This window comes from Oncorhynchus keta, unplaced genomic scaffold (genome assembly GCF_023373465.1).
Source record: "Oncorhynchus keta strain PuntledgeMale-10-30-2019 unplaced genomic scaffold, Oket_V2 Un_scaffold_1526_pilon_pilon, whole genome shotgun sequence".
In the NCBI taxonomy this organism is placed as follows: domain Eukaryota; kingdom Metazoa; phylum Chordata; class Actinopteri; order Salmoniformes; family Salmonidae; genus Oncorhynchus; species Oncorhynchus keta.
Genome location: NW_026290798.1, coordinates 206888 through 229690, shown reverse-complemented (window position 1 = coordinate 229690; position 22803 = coordinate 206888). Strand labels below are relative to the sequence as shown.

Below are 22803 nucleotides of genomic sequence, written 5' to 3'. Positions count from 1 at the left end.
CCCTGGGAGATGAATTCACCTTTCAGAAGGACAATAACCTAAAACACAAGGCCAAATCTACATTGGAGTTGCTTAGCAAGAAGACATTGGATACTCCTGAGTGGCCCAGCTACAGTTTAGACTTACAACTCTGTTTGAAAATCTATTGCAAGACCTGAAAATGTTTGTCTATCAATAATTAACAACCAATTTGACAAAGCTTGAAGAATTTTGAATAGAATAATGGGCAAGTGTTACACAATCCAGGTGTGGAAAGCTCTTAGAGACTTACCCAGAAAGACTCACAGCTGAAATCGCAGCCAAAGGTGCTTCTACAAAATATTGACTCAGGGGTGTGAATACTTATGTAAATGAGATATTGCAGTATTTAAATTTCAATAGGCATTATTATTTTGCTTTAGTTAAGCGTGAATTCCTAGTGGTTGTGTACACATTAACATTATTGAAGGAAAACTATTGCAGTGTTGGTTGAAATTCAACAAACACTCCCTCAAAGGGAAACATGACTTGTGACAAATAGGACACATACAGGGATGAATCCCAAATGGTACCTTTACTGCCAAAAGTAGTGCACTACATAGGTAATAGGGTGTCATTTAGGACACGAGCACAGTAATAACTAATAATAACTCCTAATAACCAATAATAACTCCTAATAATGAATAATAACTCCTAATAATTCCTATCACTGTTTACAGAAGGTTCCATTTCCTTCAGCAGCTCCACGAGCTCACAAAACGTTGACAGTCTGAAGATGAATCTAAACGTCACTTTGAAACAGTAGCCCGTGCTCTGTCTCTCTTTTATTACTATATAATGACGTTCTTCATTCATATTGACTCTGGTTGGAACACACACATCTGTCCCAGACTATAACGTAATACAACACTGGCAGTCAAACCCTTTCCTGTTCTGAACTGTATCGTGGATCCAGAATCATCTGTGTGTTTTCCAATTCCTCACAGCTGACTTCTCTGGGTAGTGAAGTAAAAATAAACCGAACCACTTCAGCTGACCATTTAAGATCATATTGGCAAGTTTCAGTTAATAACAGAAGCAGGGCAGGGATATGCTTCTCCCTTTAACGCATTCACACTTTCTACCTCTGCCCTTCCCCTTCTCCTGTTTGCCCCACCCATCACCCACTCTCCAACTCACCTTTCGCTGACGTCGTCGATGCCCTGGCCTCCGAAGGGCAGGAAGCTACCGTTGTGTCCTCCGTGAGAGTGAGGGCTGCTGGGAGAAGCGGGGGCTGAGGTGAGTCCTCTCCCGTTCTGGAGGGAGTGTCTCCGGCTGCGTCTCCTCTCCAGGCCTCTCCGGTCGTTGGTGCCCCCCACGCTGGCACGCCGCCGGTTCTTCCGACCCACGGTAGGCGGCTGGCTCTCGTCGTCCCCGTCCTCATGGCGCAGAGCAGTCTGGAGGCACAACAGGGAACAGTTAGACTAGCAGGGAACATGAGGTCCCAAGCAGACATGGGTCAACACTTCGGACTATTCCATTGGTCCCATTGAGGACAAACTAAATCAAGCTGGTCAAGTATTTATTTGTATATTTGACCATGTTTTGTACCTATAGTGCTCTGCTAGTGTTTCTACAACAAACTAGTTAAGTGACTAAGCCAGGAAGTGAATTCCACTAAGCCGAGGAGGTGGAGGTACCTCGTAGATGTTAAACTGCTCCATGAGGTCCAGGTCTGTTCCCTTCCTGCTACGGTGTCTCTGAGACATGGCCTCCATGCCCTGTTCCTCCAAACAGTCCACCACGTCATAGAATGAGTCCTGGTCAGGCAGGCCTGCTAGAGTCTGAAACACACACACAAATGTCATCATTTGGGAGAGAGAGAGAGAGAGTTGTAAAGAGAGAGATGTATAAATAGATGTAATTCGAGAGAGATGTAGAAAGAGTGAAAGAAATAGAAGACAAAGAGATGAGAGTGAAATGTAGAGAGAGAAAAATATGTAGAGAGAGAGAGAGAAAAAGAGATGAAGAGAGAGAGAGAGGAATGAAGAGAGACCGACCTTGTTGATGAGGGTCATGGCATACACCAGCAGCTCTGTGTCCACCCCATCCTTCTCCTCCAGAATCTCCATGGCATTGGACCACAGCTTACAGCCTGCACCACAAAGCATGCACCACACAGTCGGTCCAAAGGTACCACAATCCACCTATGCTCTGCATTCAAATAAACCATATATATAGAGAAAATACACTTTGAACAGGACCATATGGATATCAGGAGTAGATCATGTGATATTAGACTAATAGAAGCTGAAACTGTAATGATATCAGGAGTAGATCATGTGATATTAGACTAATAGAAGCTGAAACTGTAATGATATCAGGAGTAGATCATGTGATATTAGACTAATAGAAGCTGAAACAGTAATGATATCAGGAGTAGATCATGTGATATTAGACTAATAGAAGCTGAAACTGTAATGATATCAGGAGTAGATCATGTGATATTAGACTAATAGAAGCTGAAACTGTAATGATATCAGGAGTAGATCATGTGATATTAGACTAATAGAAGCTGAAACTGTAATGATATCAGGAGTAGATCATGTGATATTAGACTAATAGAAGCTGAAACAGTAATGATATCAGGAGTAGATCATGTGATATTAGACTAATAGAAGCTGAAACTGTAATGATATCAGGAGTAGATCATGTGATATTAGACTAATAGAAGCTGAAACTGTAATGATATCAGGAGTAGATCATGTGATATTAGACAAATATAAGCTGAAACTGTAATGATATCAGGAGTAGATCATGTGATATTAGACTAATAGAAGCTGAAACTGTAATGATATCAGGAGTAGATCATGTGATATTAGACTAATAGAAGCTGAAACTGTAATGATATCAGGAGTAGATCATGTGATATTAGACTAATAGAAGCTGAAACTGTAATGATATCAGGAGTAGATCATGTGATATTAGACTAATAGAAGCTGAAACTGTAATGATATCAGGAGTAGATCATGTGATATTAGACAAATATAAGCTGAAACTGTAATGATATCAGGAGTAGATCATGTGATATTAGACTAATAGAAGCTGAAACATAATGATATCAGAAACTGTAGTAGATCATGTGATATTAGACTAATAGAAGCTGAACTGGTAATGATATCAGGAGTAGATCATGTGATATTAGACTAATAGAAGCTGAACCAGTAATGATATCAGGAGTAGATCGAGTAATATTAGACTAATAGAAGCTGAAGCAGTAATGATCTCAGGAGTAGATCATGTGATATTAGACTAATAGAAGCTGAAACTGTAATGATATCAGGAGTAGATCATGTGATATTAGACTAATAGAAGCTGAAACTGGACTAGTTGTAGGCATCTCAAGTGTCCTGAACCGTTTCCAGGGTAGTAGTGTGTGTGTGTGTGTGTGTGTGTGTGTGTGTGTGTGTGTGTGTGTGTGTGTGTGTGTGTGTGTGTGTGTGTGTGTGTGTGTGTGAACATGAGGCAGCGCTGCAGTCAGACAGTGGGGTCATGGACCGTCTCAGTCTTACCCAGAGCTCCTGGTATCAGGTTCTCTCTCGTTACACAGCCACAGGAGTGATGGGCTTTTACAGAGGCAGGTAACTGAACCCCACCAGAGGAGAGAGTTACAGTCTTTTTCAATAAACCCACACACTTACACTCCACACACACACACACACACACACACAGTGTCAGACAATGTGTTTTATGCAGGGACCTGGTCAATCTCATTCTCTTGTGTCCACGGTGTTGACAACATGGATGAGCACATGCAGTGTTAACCACTGTACTCCAAAACACCAGTAACAGTTTCAGAGCATGTCTTCCACTATAGGGTTTAAATGTGACCAACACACACACAGCATGCACACACAACCACACACACACACAAATGTGACACACACACACACACAGCACACACACAACCACACACAGGGTTTAAATGTGACCAACAGGTGCAGCATGCATGTTAACCACTGAGGGTTTAAAAGGTTTTATTAGGGACCATATCAACCATTCTGATGTTATAAATGTGACCAACGTATGTTAACCACTGATAAAGTTTAAATGTGACCAACTAGGTGCAGCATGCATGTTAACCACTGATAGGGTTTAAATGTGACCAACGAGGTGCAGCATGCATGTTAACCACTGATAGGGTTTAAATGTGACCAACGAGGTGCAGCATGCATGTTAACCACTGATAGGGTTTAAATGTGACCAACGAGGTGCAGCATGCATGTTAACCACTGATAGGGTTTAAATGTGACCAACGAGGTGCAGCATGCATGTTAACCACTGATAGGGTTTAAATGTGACCAACGAGGTGCAGCATGCATGTTAACCACTGATAGGGTTTAAATGTGACCAACGAGGTGCAGCATGTTAACCACTGATAGGGTTTAAATGTGACCAACGAGGTGCAGCATGCATGTTAACCACTGATAGGGTTTAAATGTGACCAACGAGGTGCAGCATGCATGTTAACCACTGATAGGGTTTAAATGTGACCAACGAGGTGCAGCATGCATGTTAACCACTGATAAAGTTTAAATGTGACCAACTAGGTTCAGCATGCATGTTAACCACTGATAGGGTTTAAATGTGACCAACGAGGTGCAGCATGCATGTTAACCACTGATAGGGTTTAAATGTGACCAACGAGGTGCAGCATGCATGTTAACCACTGATAGGGTTTAAATGTGACCAACGAGGTGCAGCATGCATGTTAACCACTGATAGGGTTTAAATGTGACCAACGAGGTGCAGCATGCATGTTAACCACTGATAGGGTTTAAATGTGACCAACGAGGTGCAGCATGCATGTTAACCACTGATAGGGTTTAAATGTGACCAACGAGGTGCAGCATGCATGTTAACCACTGATAGGGTTTAAATGTGACCAACGAGGTGCAGCATGCATGTTAACCACTGAAAGGTTTAAATGTGACCAACTAGGTTCAGCATGCATGTTAACCACTGATAGGGTTTAAATGTGACCAACGAGGTGCAGCATGTTTAACCACTGATAGGGTTTAAATGTGACCAACGAGGTGCAGCATGCATGTTAACCACTGATAGGGTTTAAATGTGACCAACGAGGTGTAGCATGCATGTTAACCACTGATAGGGTTTAAATGTGACCAACGAGGTGCAGCATGCATGTTAACCACTGATAGGGTTTAAATGTGACCAACGAGGTGTAGCATGCATGTTAACCACTGATAGGGTTTAAATGTGACCAACGAGGTGTAGCATGCATGTTAACCACTGATAGGGTTGAAATGTGACCAACGAGGTGTAGCATGCATGTTAACCACTGATAGGGTTGAAATGTGACCAACGAGGTGCAGCATGTTAACCACTGATAGGGTTTAAATGTGACCAACGAGGTGCAGCATGCATGTTAACCACTGATAGGGTTTAAATGTGACCAACGAGGTGCAGCATGCATGTTAACCACTGATAGGGTTTAAATGTGACCAACGAGGTGCAGCATGCATGTTAACCACTGATAGGGTTTAAATGTGACCAACGAGGTGCAGCATGTTAACCACTGATAGGGTTTAAATGTGACCAACGAGGTACAGCATGTTAACCAATGATAGGGTTTAAACGTGACCAACGAGGTGCAGCATGCATGTTAACCACTGATAGGGTTTAAATGTGACCAACGAGGTGCAGCATGCATGTTAACCACTGATAGGGTTTAAATGTGACCAATGAGGTGCAGCATGTTAACCACTGATAGGGTTTAAATGTGACCAACGAGGTACAGCATGTTAACCACTGATAGGGTTTAAACGTGACCGACGAGGTGCAGCATGTTAACCACTGATAGGGTTTAAACGTGACCAACGAGGTGCAGCATGCATGTTAACCACTGATAGGGTTTAAATGTGACCAACGAGGTGCAGCATGCATGTTAACCACTGATAGGGTTTAAATGTGACCAACGAGGTGCATGCATGTTAACCACTGATAGGGTTTAAATGTGACCAACGAGGTGCAGCATGCATGTTAACCACTGATAGGGTTTAAATGTGACCAACGAGGTGCAGCATGCATGTTAACCACTGATAGGGTTTAAATGTGACCAACGAGGTGCAGCATGCATGTTAACCACTGATAGGGTTTAAATGTGACCAACGAGGTGCAGCATGCATGTTAACCACTGATAGGGTTTAAATGTGACCAACGAGGTGCAGCATGCATGTTAACCACTGATAGGGTTTAAATGTGACCAACGAGGTGCAGCATGTTAACCACTGATAGGGTTTAAATGTGACCAACGAGGTGCAGCATGCATGTTAACCACTGATAGGGTTTAAATGTGACCAACGAGGTGCAGCATGCATGTTAACCACTGATAGGGTTTAAATGTGACCAACGAGGTGCAGCATGCATGTTAACCACTGATAGGGTTTAAATGTGACCAACGAGGTGCAGCATGCATGTTAACCACTGATAGGGTTTAAATGTGACCAACGAGGTGCAGCATGCATGTTAACCACTGATAGGGTTTAAATGTGACCAACTAGGTTCAGCATGCATGTTAACCACTGATAGGGTTTAAATGTGACCAACGAGGTGCAGCATGCATGTTAACCACTGATAGGGTTTAAATGTGACCAACGAGGTGCAGCATGCATGTTAACCACTGATAGGGTTTAAATGTGACCAACGAGGTGCAGCATGCATGTTAACCACTGATAGGGTTTAAATGTGACCAACGAGGTGCAGCATGCATGTTAACCACTGATAGGGTTTAAATGTGACCAACGAGGTGCAGCATGCATGTTAACCACTGATAGGGTTTAAATGTGACCAACGAGGTGCAGCATGCATGTTAACCACTGATAGGGTTTAAATGTGACTAACGAGGTGCAGCATGCATGTTAACCACTGATAGGGTTTAAATGTGTCATTACATAGTGCCCGATAAGAGGTTTTCCTGCTCTGACAGCCCTGAGTGGTTGAGATAATGGCCTGATAGAGGATGTATAGGAAATAAGGGAACAGGGGTTGTACTTGTAGGGATGAATAATGCCAAGGCATGGTACAGTCAGAATGTAAAGCCAGAAAAGAGAAGGAAAGACAGAGAAACAGAGAAAAAAAAGGAAGGGATGTGAAGATCTGTGTGTAATAAAGTGAGTGCCTGATCGGGACATGATCAAAACCATGCTGTGTGTTACACTTGGCCAGGAAGAAGGATCAGAGGAGAGAAGAATTGGTTAGAGCAGGAAATGCAGAGACACTCTCTCCCAGAGGAGAAAGAGGGAGAGAGAGAGAAAGACAGAGATAGAAAGGACAGAGAGAGAGTGGACGAGAGAGAAAGAGAGGACAGAGAAAGTGAGAGACAGAGAGAAAGAGAGAGAGAAGGAGGGAGGGGACAGAGAGAGACAGAGACAGAGACAGAGACAGAGACAGAGAGAGAGAGAGAAGAAGAGGGAGGGGACAGAGAGAGACAGAGAAAGAGAGAGAGAGGGGGGGGGACAGAGAGAGAGGGGATTGGGGGAGAAAATAGATTGACCTGGCCATCAGAGGATGGATGCATGTTTTACAGTTGCTATATGGTCAAATGCAAAAGTACAGTGATATTTCCTTTGGTAACTTTGTACTGTACCTTGGATCCAACGAGTGTGTAAAGCCATTGGACGGTTTCGTTGTGACTTATGAGGCCGTTCATTCCATCCACATACAGCATGATCTGTCCCAGAGCTGGAGAGAGACAGAGAAAGGAAGAGTTGAATTGAATTGAGAGAGAGTGGGCAAGAGAGAGAGAGAGAGAGAGAGAGAGAGAGAGAGAGAGAGAGAGAGAGAGAGAGAGAGAGAGAGAGAGAGAGAGAGAGAGAGAGAGAGAAAGGGAAAGGGAGAGGGATTGAAGAGAAAGGGAAAGAGGGATTGAAGAGAAAGAGAGAGAGACGCTTGTTTCTGCAGCTCTGTGTTTGGTTACAAGAATGGGCCCGTTGCACATGAACCTGATGAGTTGTCATAAAAATACCAGGGAACAGATGAAAGATGGGGCTAGTTCTGTCTGTGCCATGGCATGCAGTGCTGTGGCTCTCCCTCCCCTCTCCTCTATCTAGGTTAGACACACATCTGCCATTCCAGTTATGTTATTCTCTTCTGTTTGCCATAAGACTGACTGCACAGACCCATATCCATCTGTCCTGCACATTACCCCCAAGAGTGGGAAAAACCTCCTCACTGATGTTCCCTATACTCTTTAGAATTCTATAAGCCTCTAAAGAGAGTGACTCATGTGAGGAACAGTATGCTGGACCAATTAGGAAGAGATAACTAACTCTTTAGGAGAGCGACAGCAAGGACATCACCATAGAAACACAACACTGGACCAGTTAGGAAGAGATAACTAACTCTTTAGGAGAGCGACACAAGGACATCACCATGGAAACACAACACTGGACCAATTAGGAAGAGACAACTAACTCTTTAGGAGAGCGACAGCAAGGACATCACCATAGAAACACAACACTGGACCAGTTAGGAAGAGATAACTAACTCTTTAGGAGAGCGACAGCAAGGACATCACCATAGAAACACAACACTGGACCAGTTAGGAAGAGATAACTAACTCTTTAGGAGAGCGACACAAGGACATCACCATAGAAACACAACACTGGACCAGTTAGGAAGAGACAACTAACTCTTTAGGAGAGCGACAGCAAGGACATCACCATAGAAACACAACACTGGACCAGTTAGGAAGAGATAACTAACTCTTTAGGAGAGCGACACAAGGACATCACCATAGAAACACAACACTGGACCAGTTAGGAAGAGATAACTAACTCTTTAGGAGAGCGACACAAGGACATCACCATAGAAACACAACACTGGACCAGTTAGGAAGAGATAACTAACTCTTTAGGAGAGCGACACAAGGACATCACCATAGAAACACAACACTGGACCAGTTAGGAAGAGATAACTAACTCTTTAGGAGAGCGACACAAGGACATCACCATAGAAACACAACACTGGACCAGTTAGGAAGAGATAACTAACTCTTTAGGAGAGCGACACAAGGACATCACCATAGAAACACAACACTGGACCAGTTAGGAAGAGATAACTAACTCTTTAGGAGAGCGACACAAGGACATCACCATAGAAACACAACACTGGACCAGTTAGGAAGAGATAACTAACTCTTTAGGAGAGCGACACAAGGACATCACCATAGAAACACAACACTGGACCAGTTAGGAAGAGATAACTAACTCTTTAGGAGAGCGACACAAGGACATCACCATAGAAACACAACACTGGACCAGTTAGGAAGAGATAACTAACTCTTTAGGAGAGCGACAGCAAGGACATCACCATAGAAACACAACACTGGACCAGACGTTAAGAAAAATCCACACTTCCCATCATACCAAATCCAAACCAAGTCATATGAGTGAAATGAGAGAGGGATGAAAAGTGAGGGAGGGAGAGACGGAGCTACAGAACATCAATAGTGGCAGACAAGGGATCTTTCCTTTCCTTGACATGTAGATAATGCTAACCAGATTGTCACTCATGTTGGAGTGCCTCTGACCCAGCTCCAGCTGCACTGTAGACATACACTATGAGGAGACAGACACATTCCCCCATGCATGCAAAGTTACCAACACTGTATGAGCAGAAAGTTCAACAACATCTGATATGAACACAAGGGGAAGATATCCATTCATTTCAGATTGCTATGAAGTCAGAATAATGATATTCCAAATAATGACAGACATGATCTACAGTTGAACCAACGCCAAATGACAACAGAGAGATATACTGAACAAGTGTGTTCTTCCTTTGACTGGGTTGTTCTCATCTGCTGTGTCTAACTGTCTGTGTGATGGAGGGTTCTGTATCTATAGGTGGTTGCTAAGTGTTACTATAATTAACAGAACCCAGTTGACTTAAACAACGACTTGTTGATCGACACAAAATAATACCACTGAATATTAGAAGAATGGAACACATTCTAGCCATGCTTGGATAAGATACATTCTAGCCATGCTTGGATAAGATACATTCTAGCCATGCCTGGATAAGATACATTCTAGCCATGCCTGGATAAGATACATTCTAGCCATGCCTGGATAAGATACATACATTCTAGCCATGCTTGGATAAGATACATTCTAGCCATGCTGGATAAGATACATTCTAGATAAGATACATTCTGCTTGGAGCATTCATGCCTGGATAAGATACATTCTAGCCATGCTTGGATAAGATACATTCTAGCCATGCTTGGATAAGATACATTCTAGCCATGCTTGGATAAGATACATTCTAGCCATGCTTGGATAAGATACATTCTAGCCATGCTTGGATAAGATACATTCTAGCCATGCTTGGATAAGATACATTCTAGCCATGCTTGGATAAGATACATTCCAGCCATGCTTGGATAAGATACATTCTAGCCATGCTTAGATAAGATACATTCTAGCCATGCTTGGATAAGATACATTCTAGCCATGCTTGGATAAGATACATTCTAGCCATGCCTGGATAAGATACATTCTAGCCATGCTTGGATAAGATACATTCTAGCCATGCTTGGATAAGATACATTCTAGCCATGCTTGGATAAGATACATTCTAGCCATGCTTGGATAAGATACATTCTAGCCATGCTTGGATAAGATACATTCTAGCCATGCTTGGATAAGATACATTCTAGCCATGCTTGGATAAGACACATTCCAGCCATGCTTGGATAAGATACATTCTAGCCATGCTTGGATAAGATACATTCTAGCAATGCTTGGATAAGATACATTCTAGCCATGCTTGGATAAGATACATTCTAGCCATGCTTAGATAAGATACATTCCAGCCATGCTTGGATAAGATACATTCCAGCCATGCTTGGATAAGATACATTCTAGCCATGCTTGGATAAGATACATTCTAGCCATGCTTGGATAAGATACATTCTAGCCATGCTTGGATAAGATACATTCTAGCCATGCTTGGATAAGATACATTCCAGCCATGCTTAAGATACATTCTAGATAAGATACATTCTAGCCATGCTTAGATAAGATACATTCCAGCCATGCTTGGATAAGATACATTCTAGCCATGCTTGGATAAGATACATTCTAGCCATGCTTCTAGGATAAGATACATTCTAGCCATGCTTGGATAAGATACATTCTAGCCATGCTTAAGATACATTCTAGCCATAAGATACATTCTAGCCATGCTTGGATAAGATACATTCTAGCCATGCTTGGATAAGATACATTCTAGCCATGCTTGGATAAGATACATTCTAGCCATGCTTAGATAAGATACATTCTAGCCATGCTTAGATAAGACACATTCCAGCCATTTAGATAAGACACATTCTAGCCATGCTTGGATAAGATACATTCCAGCCATGCTTAGATAAGACACATTCTAGCCATGCTTGGATAAGTTACATTCTAGCCATGCTTAGATAAGATAGATTCTAGCCATGCTTAGATAAGACACATTCCAGCCATTTAGATAAGACACATTCTAGCCATGCTTGGATAAGATACATTCTAGCCATGCTTAGATAAGACACATTCTAGCCATGCTTGGATAAGTTACATTCTAGCCATGCTTAGATAAGACACATTCCAGCCATTTAGATAAGACACATTCTAGCCATGCTTAGATAAGACACATTCCAGCCATTTAGATAAGACACATTCATTCCAGCCATGCTTAGATAAGACACATTCTAGCCAGCCATTTAGATAAGACACATTCCAGCCATGTAGATAAGACCATTCTAGCCATGCTTGGATAAGATACATTCCAGCCATGATAAGACACATTAGATAAGACACATTCTAGCCATGCTTGGATAAGTTACATTCTAGCCATGCTTAGATAAGACACATTCCAGCCATTTAGATAAGACACATTCTAGCCATGCTTAGATAAGATACATTCCAGCCATGCTTAGATAAGACACATTCCAGCCATGCTTTGATAAGACAACCTGTGGAGATGGCTTCCACCACATACTGACCGTGTTGTACCAGATTGTAGTACACCATCATCATCACCATCATCAAATATCACCTTATAATAATGATGCCCTGTTGTTATTGTTGAGAGTTGACTCTTACACACACACACACACACACACACACACACACACACACACACACACACACACACACACACACACACACACACACACACACACACACACACACACACACACACACACACACACACACACACACACACACACACACACACACACACACACACACACACACACAGCTGGTGTGAGAGAGTGGTCAGGGACAGAGACATTACTCTACCCCCTCTTTGCAGTAAATCAACCAAGCAGGTCCAGAGTTTTCAGACAGACAAGGGCCTCAAACAAAACACAACATTCAGTGAAGAAGAAGTGTCTGTCCAGTCCAGTCATCCCTCAATTTGTCAGACAGTCACAACTGAAAGGGAAATATTTGAGCAGCCTTGCTCACCGGACCCTGACACGACTTCCATTTGTAACAGGATACATAAATAAGGATCATAACAGGAGCTGAGGGACCTCTATGGGAGGGCACTAAAAATGCACCCTGGGCTTCCGTACGTTGAGGAGGGAAACAGAAAAGGGGGGAGGATGAGAAAAGAGGGTAACAAATAGCCGTGGATAGGATCAGATGGAGCAAAGCACAAAAAGCTTCCTTTTTTAGGGGGTTGGTTTGTTATAGGCTAAGAGTGAAATGCTCTGTGAGTTAATATTTGAGTTAAGTTCAAGCTGCAGTGTGTAACTTTTTGGGGCGACCCTGACAAATTCACATAGAAATGAGTCTAAAGATGAGTACTAAAGATCACTCGGGACCACCACTTTACACCACTACCCACCACCGGGACCAGCACCACTTTACACCACTACAGACCACCGGGACCAGCACCACTTTACATCACTCCACACCACTGGGGCCAGCACCACTTTACACCACTACCCACCACCGGGGCCAGCACCACTTTACACCACTAAATACCACCGGGACCAGCACCACTTTACACCACTACAGAACACCGGGACCAGCACCACTTTACACCACTAAAGACCACCGGGACCAGCACCACTTTACACCACTACAGACCACCGGGACCAGCACCACTTTACACCACTACACACCACTGGGACCAGCACCACTTTACACCACTACAGACCACCGGGACCAGCACCACTTTACACCACTACAGACCACCGGGACCAGCACCACTTTACATCACTACAGAACACCGGGACCAGCATCACTTTACATCACTCCACACCACTGGGACCAGCACCACTTTACACCACTAAAGACCACCGGGACCAGCACCACTTTACACCACTACAGACCACCGGGACCAGCATCACTTTACACCACTACAGACCACCGGGACCAGCACCACTTTACATCACTACAGAACACCGGGAGCAGCACCACTTTACACCACTACAGAACAAGGGGACCAGCACCAATTTACACCACTACAGACCACCGGGACCAGCACCACTTTACATCACTCCACACCACTGGGACCAGCACCACTTTACACCACTACAGAACAAGGGGACCAGCACCAATTTACACCACTACAGAACACCGGGAGCAGCACCACTTTACACCACTACAGAACAAGGGGACCAGCACCAATTTACACCACTCCACACCACCGGGACCAGCACCACCTTACACCACTACAGAACACTGGGACCAGCACCACTTTACACCACTCCACACCACCGGGACCAGCACCACCTTACACCACTACAGAACACCGGGACCAGCACCACTTTACACCACTCCACACCACCGGGACCAGCACCACTTTACACCACTCTACCGGGCAGAGCACCAGTTGCTCTCTCTGTAACTGTATGTTGAGATAGAAGATAAACAGGGGGTGAAAACACCCAGTATAAACATACATCATGCATCTAAGGCAGGACAACTAGTTGTGTCTGTTTGTCAGTCTGTGTGAGTCTGGTTGATGACAGAGGAGAACAGTCTGGAAAGCCACGAAAGAGAAAGTTCAAATGAGGAAGAATACTTGTCATGCATGTGTGTTTCGGGACATTTATTTCTGATCAATGTAAAATCATTTTGGAATACTCAGATTTTCATATTCATCCGCAAGTACTTTTCCATACTCCATGTCACTGGAGCAGAGTATCAGAAAGAGAAAAAAGAAAGACTATTTGAACCCAGGTCTGCCTCAGAGCACAGTGCTGTGTGCCAGTTTGTCATTGTGAGGAGTCAAAACGGAAACTGTTTCAGTGGAACTACAAGGAGAGGTCTGCAGACCAGACCCAGGTGGCTACCGTTGTATGTTTCCCAGTCTGTCTATCCCATCCCATGTGTGGGGGTCGGACACATGATGAATGTGCTGCCTGCTCCGTTTGGGTCCAAGATTCCCAGGTGCAGCTGTACTGTCTCTTTGGCTATGTCCCAAATGGCACCCTATGCCCTGCATAGTGCACTACTCTTGACTAGAGCCCTTTGGGCCCTAGTAGTGTGGTATGTAGGGAATAGGGTTCCATTTCACACACAGTCTGTCTGTCTGTCAGTCTGTCTGTCTGTCAGTCTGTCTGTCCATCCACTGTTGCTGCTGCTAACCAATCAGGCCTATTTACTCACAACATGTCAGGATAGAACATTCCACACACTCCACCTCTCTCTCCACTGGAACAATAGAAGTGTGTGTGTGTGTGTGTGTGTGTGTGTGTGTGTGTGTGTGTGTGTGTGTGTGTGTGTGTGTGTGTGTGTGTGTGTGTGTGTGTGTGTGTGTGTGTGTGTGTGTGTGTGTGTGTGTGTGTGTGTGTGAAGAGGGTTGTATTTTCAGAAGTGTGTCAAAGCCAGAGGAGTGAGCAAATGTACAGACAGACAGACAGACAGACGGACGACGGACGGACGGACAGACGGACAGACAGACAGACAGACAGACACAGACAGACAGACAGACAGACAGACAGACAGACAGACAGACACACACACACACACAGACACACAGACAGACACACAGAGTGCCTGCCGTATCAAAGCAGACCACATCAGAGTGTGCTTACTAAAACGTGATTAACCCTCTCGGGTTAGAGGAGACTGAAGCGAGGCCCTGCCCGCCCTCTCCTGCGATTCACCCTCTCTGCTATGACAGTGGTGCTGACAGAGGAGTGACGAGAGTAATGAGTTAATATACAGCTGTTCAACCAGCGTGACTTTGTAACGAATTCCTACAGTATGTGTTGTCACAAGGGATCTGTGCGGCTTGTGAGAAGTGGATTATAAAGTGAGAATGAACGAGCCGCCCAACGATGCGAAACATGTCAAACTTTGATTTCTCTCTCTCCATACCAAGAATTTGGTGTCAGGTTACATATGTTGCATGGTTGTGTTCTCAACGAGGAAACTGGTTCCATCCGTCTTCCAGTTCTAACCACCGATCCCTCCAATGAACGTAATGGGTCCCACTGCAAAGCAAACATAAGAGCTCTAAAGCCTACAAAGTTAACCACACATTGACTTCAAATGATTGATAATGGTCATGACCTTAGCTTGGTACCTCTTAGGCCACATGGGTATTTTAAGTTGGTTGCTGACCTTTGACCCACAATGTTATTCTAAATGTCTTATCTGTGCAGCACACCTGTGCAGACCAGAACACAGTACCCATCGACTGAACTACCAGTACATTCACAGGAATGTCCATTAATGACAGCTAGTTTAGAAGTGACTGGTCTCTAATGAGGCTCTTTAGGCCTGTGGATACAGAACATTAATGTTGTCTTTAATGACAGTACACACCTTATTGATGTTTCAGAGTAGCAACAATCAGTAGAAAAGCTGAAAGATTTATGGAGAAAACATAATGTAAAGGACTATCCGAGGTGTAGCAGCTACATTAAGAGACTGCTGGGAAATGGTTTTAGGAAACATCAAATCAGCAATCACCTGAGAAGTCCCAGCAACTGAACATTATTTCCACATCATTGTGAATCAATTACCCATGAAACAGGCCTGGAAAAAACTATTTGGATACCACAAAAAAAGTTGCTTGCATATTGCAGCTGTGGTGACTATTGTTGTTGTGATCATAATCATTTCATAATGGCCCACTTCCCATTCCAGGTCAACTCCCATGCAACTTAAAAAGCAAATGTGGAACATTGCAGATAGATATGTCAAGAATAGAGCGGACCTGATAACGTATTCTACATGTTAGAAAGACATGTTCTATATAATGTATTTCTATCTGAACGTTCCATAACGTTATGTCCTGCTGAGCGTTCAACAACACTGGCCCTGCGTACTGTAACGTGTACTGTGTGATCGTTACCGGCATGAGGAGCAGAGTGGAGCTATAGAGGTGAACCTCCTGGTCCAGACATGAGGAGCAGAGTGGAGCTATAGAGGTGAACCTCCTGGTCCAGACATGAGGAGCAGAGTGGAGCTATAGAGGTGAACCTCCTGGTCCAGACATGAGGAGCAGAGTGAACCTCCTGGTCCAGACATGAGGAGCAGAGTGGAGCTATAGAGGTGAACCTCCTGGTCCAGACATGAGGAGCAGAGTGGAGCTATAGAGGTGAACCTCCTGGTGAGACCTCCTGGTCCAGACATGAGGAGCAGAGTGGAGCTATAGAGGTGAACCTCCTGGTCCAGACATGAGGAACCTCCTGGTCCAGACATGAGGAGCAGAGTGGAGCTATAGAGGTGAACCTCCTGGTCCAGACATGAGGAGCAGAGTGGAGCTATAGAGGTGAACCTCCTGGTCCAGACATGAGGAGCAGAGTGGAGCTATAGAGGTGAACCTCCTGGTCCAGACATGAGGAGCAGAGTGGAGCTATAGAGGTGAACCTCCTGGTCCAGACATGAGGAGCAGAGTGGAGCTATAGAGGTGAACCTCCTGGTCCAGACATGAGGAGCAGAGTGGAGCTATAGAGGTGAACCTCCTGGTCCAGACATGAGGAGCAGAGTGGAGCTGTAGAGGTGAACCTCCTGATCTAGACATGAGGAGCAGAGTGGAGCTATAGAGGTGAACCTCCTGATCTAGACATGAGGAGCAGAGTGGAGCTATAGAGGTGAACCTCCTGGTCCAGACATGAGGAGCAGAGTGGAGCTGTAGAGGTGAACCTCTGATCCAGAGTCTGGTCTTTGTTCTGTAATACTGAAGCAGACACCCATCAATAACTCCAGGAGAGAGTAATTAGAAGAGCATGTGAGGCCTGAGCCTGTACAGACCAAGGCTCCTTCCCTTCCTTCTGCCTGCCTGCCTCAGACACTGATGTCATGCCAAAAATGTGGGCCTTCATCGCTAGTAATCAAGAGCAGGTCTATAGTTCTGCAGCGCCTCACACAAAGGACAACAATAACATTGCTCAGTTCAGTTCGGTCCCCCGGCCTGCCCTCCCTGCATGTGGATTATCAAGTAATGAGAGACTGGCAGACAACAGCATGCCTTCAAAGAGCTGTGATTAGAATTTAAATGGATGGAAGGCGTTGGGAAAAGAGAGAGAGAGAGTAAAAAATGTTTACATTATGTGTACCCGGAATGGAACAGATGTTTTTTTGGAAGTGTTCAATGAGCCCTGGCATCTGGTCTTCAGTCTCTCACTATAGATCTTTCAATCAACTTAGTCTCTCTCAGAGGCTGTGACTGCCGGTGCTTGAGGTGCATTTACCTGTAGGAGAATAACAGAGCCAGAGGGGGGGAAGGAGACTACTAAGGCGAGCCAAGTCGAGCTATACTGCACTAGCCTGGTTACACTTTAACCCTTGTTGCTGGAACCGTGCTAGAAAGGAAATAAAATAATCCATCCAGTACGGTTTGGGTCGGCACAATAGTGAATAAGCCATCCAGTACGGTTTGGGTCGGCACAATAGTGAATAAGCCATCCAGTACGGTTTGGGTCGGCACAATAGTGAATAAGCCATCCAGTACGGTTTGGATCGGCACAATAGTGAATAAGCCATCCAGTACGGTTTGGATCGGCACAATAGTGAATAAGCCATCCAGTACGGTTTGGATCGGCACAATAGTGAATAAGCCATCCAGTACGGTTTGGATCGGCACAATAGTGAATAAGCCATCCAGTAAGGTTTGGATCGGCACAATAGTGAATAAGCCATCCAGTACGGTTTGGATCGGCACAATAGTGAATAAGCCATCCAGTAAGGTTTGGTGATACGTGAATAAGCCATCCAGTACGGTTTGGGTCGGCACAATAGTGAATAAGCCATCCAGTACGGTTTGGGTCGGCACAATAGTGAATAAGCCATCCAGTACGGTTTGGGTCGGCACAATAGTGAATAAGCCATCCAGTACGGTTTGGGTCGGCACAATAGTGAATAAGCCATCCAGTACGGTTTGGGTCGGCACAATAGTGAATAAGCCATCCAGTACGGTTTGGGTCGGCACAATAGTGAATAAGCCATCCAGTACGGTTTGGGTCGGCACAATAGTGAATAAGCCATCCAGTACGGTTTGGATCGGCACAATAGTGAATAAGCCATCCAGTACGGTTTGGGTCGGCACAATAGTGAATAAGCCATCCAGTACGGTTTGGACAATAGTGAATAAGCCATCCAGGCACAATAGTGAATAAGCCATCCAGTAAGGTTTGGATCGGCACAATAGTGAATAAGCCATCCAATAAGGTTTGGATCGGCACAATAGTGAATAAGCCATCCAGTACGGTTTGGGTCGGCACAATAGTGAATAAGCCATCCAGTACGGTTTGGGTCGGCACAATAGTGAATAAGCCATCCAGTACGGTTTGGGTCGGCACAATAGTATGATAAGGGTATAAGAAAGGAGACAGAGAGAGAGAGAGACACTTGGGTTGGTCCCTGTGACGAGAGAGAGAGAGACAAGGAGAGAGAGAAAGAGAGAGAGTTGGGTTGGTCCCTGTGACGAGAGAGAGAGACACACGGAGAGAGAGAAAAGAGAGAGAGTTGGGCTGGTCCCTGTGACGAGAGAGAGAGAGAGAGAGAGACAAGGAGAGAGAGAAAGAGAGAACGTTGGGTTGGTCCCTGTGAACCACAGCTCTGGCCTTGAGAGAAAGAGAGAGAGAGAGAGAGAGAGAGAGAGAGAGAGAGAGAGAGAGAGAGAGAGAGAGAGAGAGAGAGAGAGAGAGAGAAAGAGGCAGGGGGAGTCTAGCCACTGAGGTCTGGAGGAAGCCTAGTTTTCAGACTTCTCCCACTCCTTTAACCGCAGCAATTACACTCCAAAGCCCCAGGAATGTCCAGGAAGTGCCTCTCTACCACCAGAGAAGAGGTAAGATCCATTCCAGGGTTAAGGTGACGACAATAAACGTGAGGGGCCTGACTTGAAAAGTCCACTCTTACGGCGCAGAGCCCCCATCCCCCCTCAACCAATCCTCCCACAAAATCCTTCTTCCCCCTCCCACCCTCCAGTCAACCAATCCTCCCACAAAATCCGTCTTCCCCCCTCAACCAATCCTCCCACAAAATCCTTCTTCCCCCTCCCACCCTCCAGTCAACCCCTCTTTGGCTGCTTGGATTCATTTACATTTCACATTTCCCTAAAAACTGGGTCAGCCAAACTTTCAAACTGTCTGTCAGCAAGCAACATTTATTTTAGAAGGGCTTTTTGGGTTTCTGGCCAAATCGTTATCCATTACAATACAACTTGTAACAGTCTCTTATCTGATTCTGCTCTTCATTAGCCCTGCATTGCACACTGCACTCACGGCTCTGCATTGTCCCGGCCCATACCGGAGAACGCAGGCTTTGCCAGAAGTGCTTAAGCCAGGGTTTTTATTACAGTTACAGAGCTGAGGGTTTCTTATACTAGACTATCTGGGAGTGAAGGCTGGCTGAGAGAAATACCAAGACTGCCTTCCACTTGGGCTCTTTTTTACTCGAGATGATGTGTGAGGTTTTTCCCTACTGGGCCCAGTAAGTTAGTCGACATTTGAGAGAGGACAGATTTGCTATCCCTCTTTCTCTCCCTCGTCTCCTTCTCCGATTGGGTTTGAATTTAGAATCTCTCCCTTGTAATGAGACAGCTTTATTACTTGGACCAATTAAATCCCCCTTTAAATGTTCTGCTCCAGTGCCATAAATTCACTGGGACCTCTTCATTAGATTTAGTCAATCAGCAGCCCTCCTACTGATCACTGAAGCCATTATAGCCATGTTGCCTCAGCCAGTTCAGAGCTAGCACAGAGCTAACGGAAAGCTTGCACAGAGCTACGAAAAGCAGAGCACAGACCCAACACAAAGCTAGCACAGAGCTAACACAAAACTAGCACAGACCTAACACAAAGCTAGCACAGAGCTAACACATAGTTAGCACAAATCTAGCTAGCTGCCAACACCTACAGTATAAATCAACAGGGAGCTAGGGGGAGTGCATGCTCCCCATTCTCAGACGCCCTGCCAGTATTTTATGGTAATTTACGGTTAGGTCTATACAGGCACAAATTCAATCAGTCTATATATCCCCAAAAGACACACAAACAAGCAAACAAACAAAATGAACTAACAGCAGGAAGTGAAGGATGGAAACTGTGGAAACTGTTCCAGAGCTCTGTTGGGCCAGGTCTGGCCGTCTCAGGGTCTTACTGAGAGGTGCTGTACAACAGGCAGAGGGTGCTGTCTGAACAGACAGCCAGGCTCTAGCACACACCTCAACGTTACTGCGGTTCAACACACAGGCAAAGGGAATCATTGTATTATTACTGCAGTAATGGGACTATGATAAGCATTCTCTCTCTATTGAAGTAAGTCCTGCATTGGAAAGTTGTCTGGTAATGGAAAGTAAATGAGTAAGGCTAAGACATTTGAGCTGCTGGAGTGGGCCTAACTGATGTACAGTACTTGGCCCATTCCAAATTTGAACTCATTGGAGAATAGAAATGGCATGAAATGCACTATCCTTGTAAAATGAACTGAAAGATGAGCTGTGGTAAATTCTTACAGCTCTTCTGAGAAAAGTGGTGTGATTGGCTCTGGATCGACCACCATATGCTGATATCCTACCCAGGAAACAGTCGACTGCTAGGCAGCATGGAGAGTACAGCAACCCACTGCTAATATGCCGTGCAGTTGCCCGACTGCCTGTTTACCTGGTCAAGTTGTTTTCCTCTTCATTTAGCACATGAATCACAAAAACACAAAAGTGAGAGACTATCTGACATGAGGGGCGGTAAAATCAACTTGATATCAAAATAAAGTGTGAAACATCTTTCTCCAAGTATGATTAGTTCAGATACTATGGTCAGCGGCCAAAATGTGTCTACGTACTGTATGGAAGACATTCAATAAACTAGTCTGCAGCAGCCCCCTTGAATAAACTAGTCTGCAGCAGCCCCCTTGAATAAACTAGTCTGCAGCAGCCCCCTTGAATAAACTAGTCTGCAGCAGCCCCCTTGAATAAACTAGTCTTGCAGCAGCCCCCTTGAATAAACTAGTCTGCAGCAGCCCCCTTGAATAAACTAGTCTGCAGCAGCCCCCTTGAATAAACTAGTCTGCAGCAGCCCCCTTGAATAAACTAGTCTGCAGCAGCCCCTTGAATAAACTAGTCTGCAGCAGCCCCCTTGAATAAACTAGTCTGCAGCAGCCCCCTTGAATAAACTAGTCTGCAGCAGCCCCCTTGAATAAACTAGTCTGCAGCAGCCCCCTTGAATAAACTAGTCTGCAGCAGCCCCCTTGAATAAACTAGTCTGCAGCAGCCCCTTGAATAAACTCTGCAGCAGCCCCCTCTCTGCAGCAGCCCCTAGTCTGCAGCAGCCCCTTGAATAAACTAGTCTGCAGCAGCCCCTTGAATAAACTAGTCTGCAGCAGCCCCTTGAATAAACTAGTCTGCAGCAGCCCCCTTGAATAAACTTGAATAAACTAGTCTGCAGCAGCCCCTTGAATAAACTAGTCTGCAGCAGCCCCTTGAATAAACTAGCCCCCCCTTGAATAAACTAGTCTGCAGCAGCCCCCTTGAATAAACTAGTCTGCAGCAGCCCCCTTGAATAAACTAGTCTGCAGCAGTCTGCAGCAGCCCCTTGAATAAACTAGTCTGCAGCAGCCCCTTGAATAAACTAGTCTGCAGCAGCCCCCTTGAATAAACTAGTCTGCAGCAGCCCCCTTGAATAAACTAGTCTGCAGCAGCCCCTTGAATAAACTAGTCTGCAGCAGCCCCTTGAATAAACTAGTCTGCAGCAGCCCCTTGAATAAACTAGTCTGCAGCCCCCTTGAATAAACTAGTCTGCAGCAGCCCCCTTGAATAAACTAGCCAGCAGCCCCTTGAATAAACTAGTCTGCAGCAGCCCCCTTGAATAAACTAGTCTGCAGCAGCCCCCTTGAATAAACTAGTCTTCAGCAGCCCCCTTGAATAAACTAGTCTTCAGCAGCCCCCTTGAATAAACTAGTCTTCAGCAGCCCCCTTGAATAAACTAGTCTTCAGCAGCCCCCTTGAATAAACTAGTCTGCAGCAGCCCCCTTGAATAAACTAGTCTGCAGCAGCCCCCTTGAATAAACTAGTCTGCAGCAGCCCCCTTGAATAAACTAGTCTGCAGCAGCCCCCTTGTCTTACTGAAATACACTAGAGGTTGAAAACATTGTTCTGGCCTTGTGCTGCGAGCGATTGTAGCAAATCAAATCAAATGTTATTTTATTTGCCACATGTACAGAATACAACAAGTGTAGACTTTACCGTGAAATGCTTACTTAACGAGCCCGTACCCAACAATGCAGTTAACAAGTAAGAAAAGTAACAAATAGATTAAAAGAAATTTGTAACCATAAAATAACAATAAAATAACATATTATAGCA

The 22803-nt window shown here is 44.8% G+C and overlaps 2 protein-coding genes across 6 annotated transcripts in view; both read right to left on the bottom strand.

Annotated features, from left to right (window-relative positions):
* Window positions 1-2177, bottom strand: part of LOC118370439 (FH1/FH2 domain-containing protein 3-like) — a 43852-nt gene extending 41675 nt beyond the window's left edge. For all 5 annotated transcript variants that reach the window (XM_052514081.1, XM_052514082.1, XM_052514083.1 and 2 more), the window contains exons 1-3: window positions 2019-2177; window positions 1659-1802; window positions 1159-1415 (exon numbers count right to left, since the gene is read on the bottom strand). In XM_052514081.1, coding sequence (XP_052370041.1) covers window positions 1159-1415; window positions 1659-1802; window positions 2019-2129 — 512 coding nt within the window. In that variant the 5' untranslated portion in view covers window positions 2130-2177. The remainder of the gene's footprint in view (window positions 1-1158; window positions 1416-1658; window positions 1803-2018) is intronic.
* Window positions 2178-7555: 5378 nt separating this feature from the next.
* The window catches only part of LOC127927550 (FH1/FH2 domain-containing protein 3-like), a 204199-nt gene continuing 188951 nt past the window's right edge, over window positions 7556-22803 (bottom strand). The window contains 1 exon segment of the mRNA XM_052514086.1: window positions 7556-7722. Within this exon segment, the coding sequence (XP_052370046.1) occupies window positions 7571-7722 (152 nt within the window). The 3' untranslated portion in view covers window positions 7556-7570.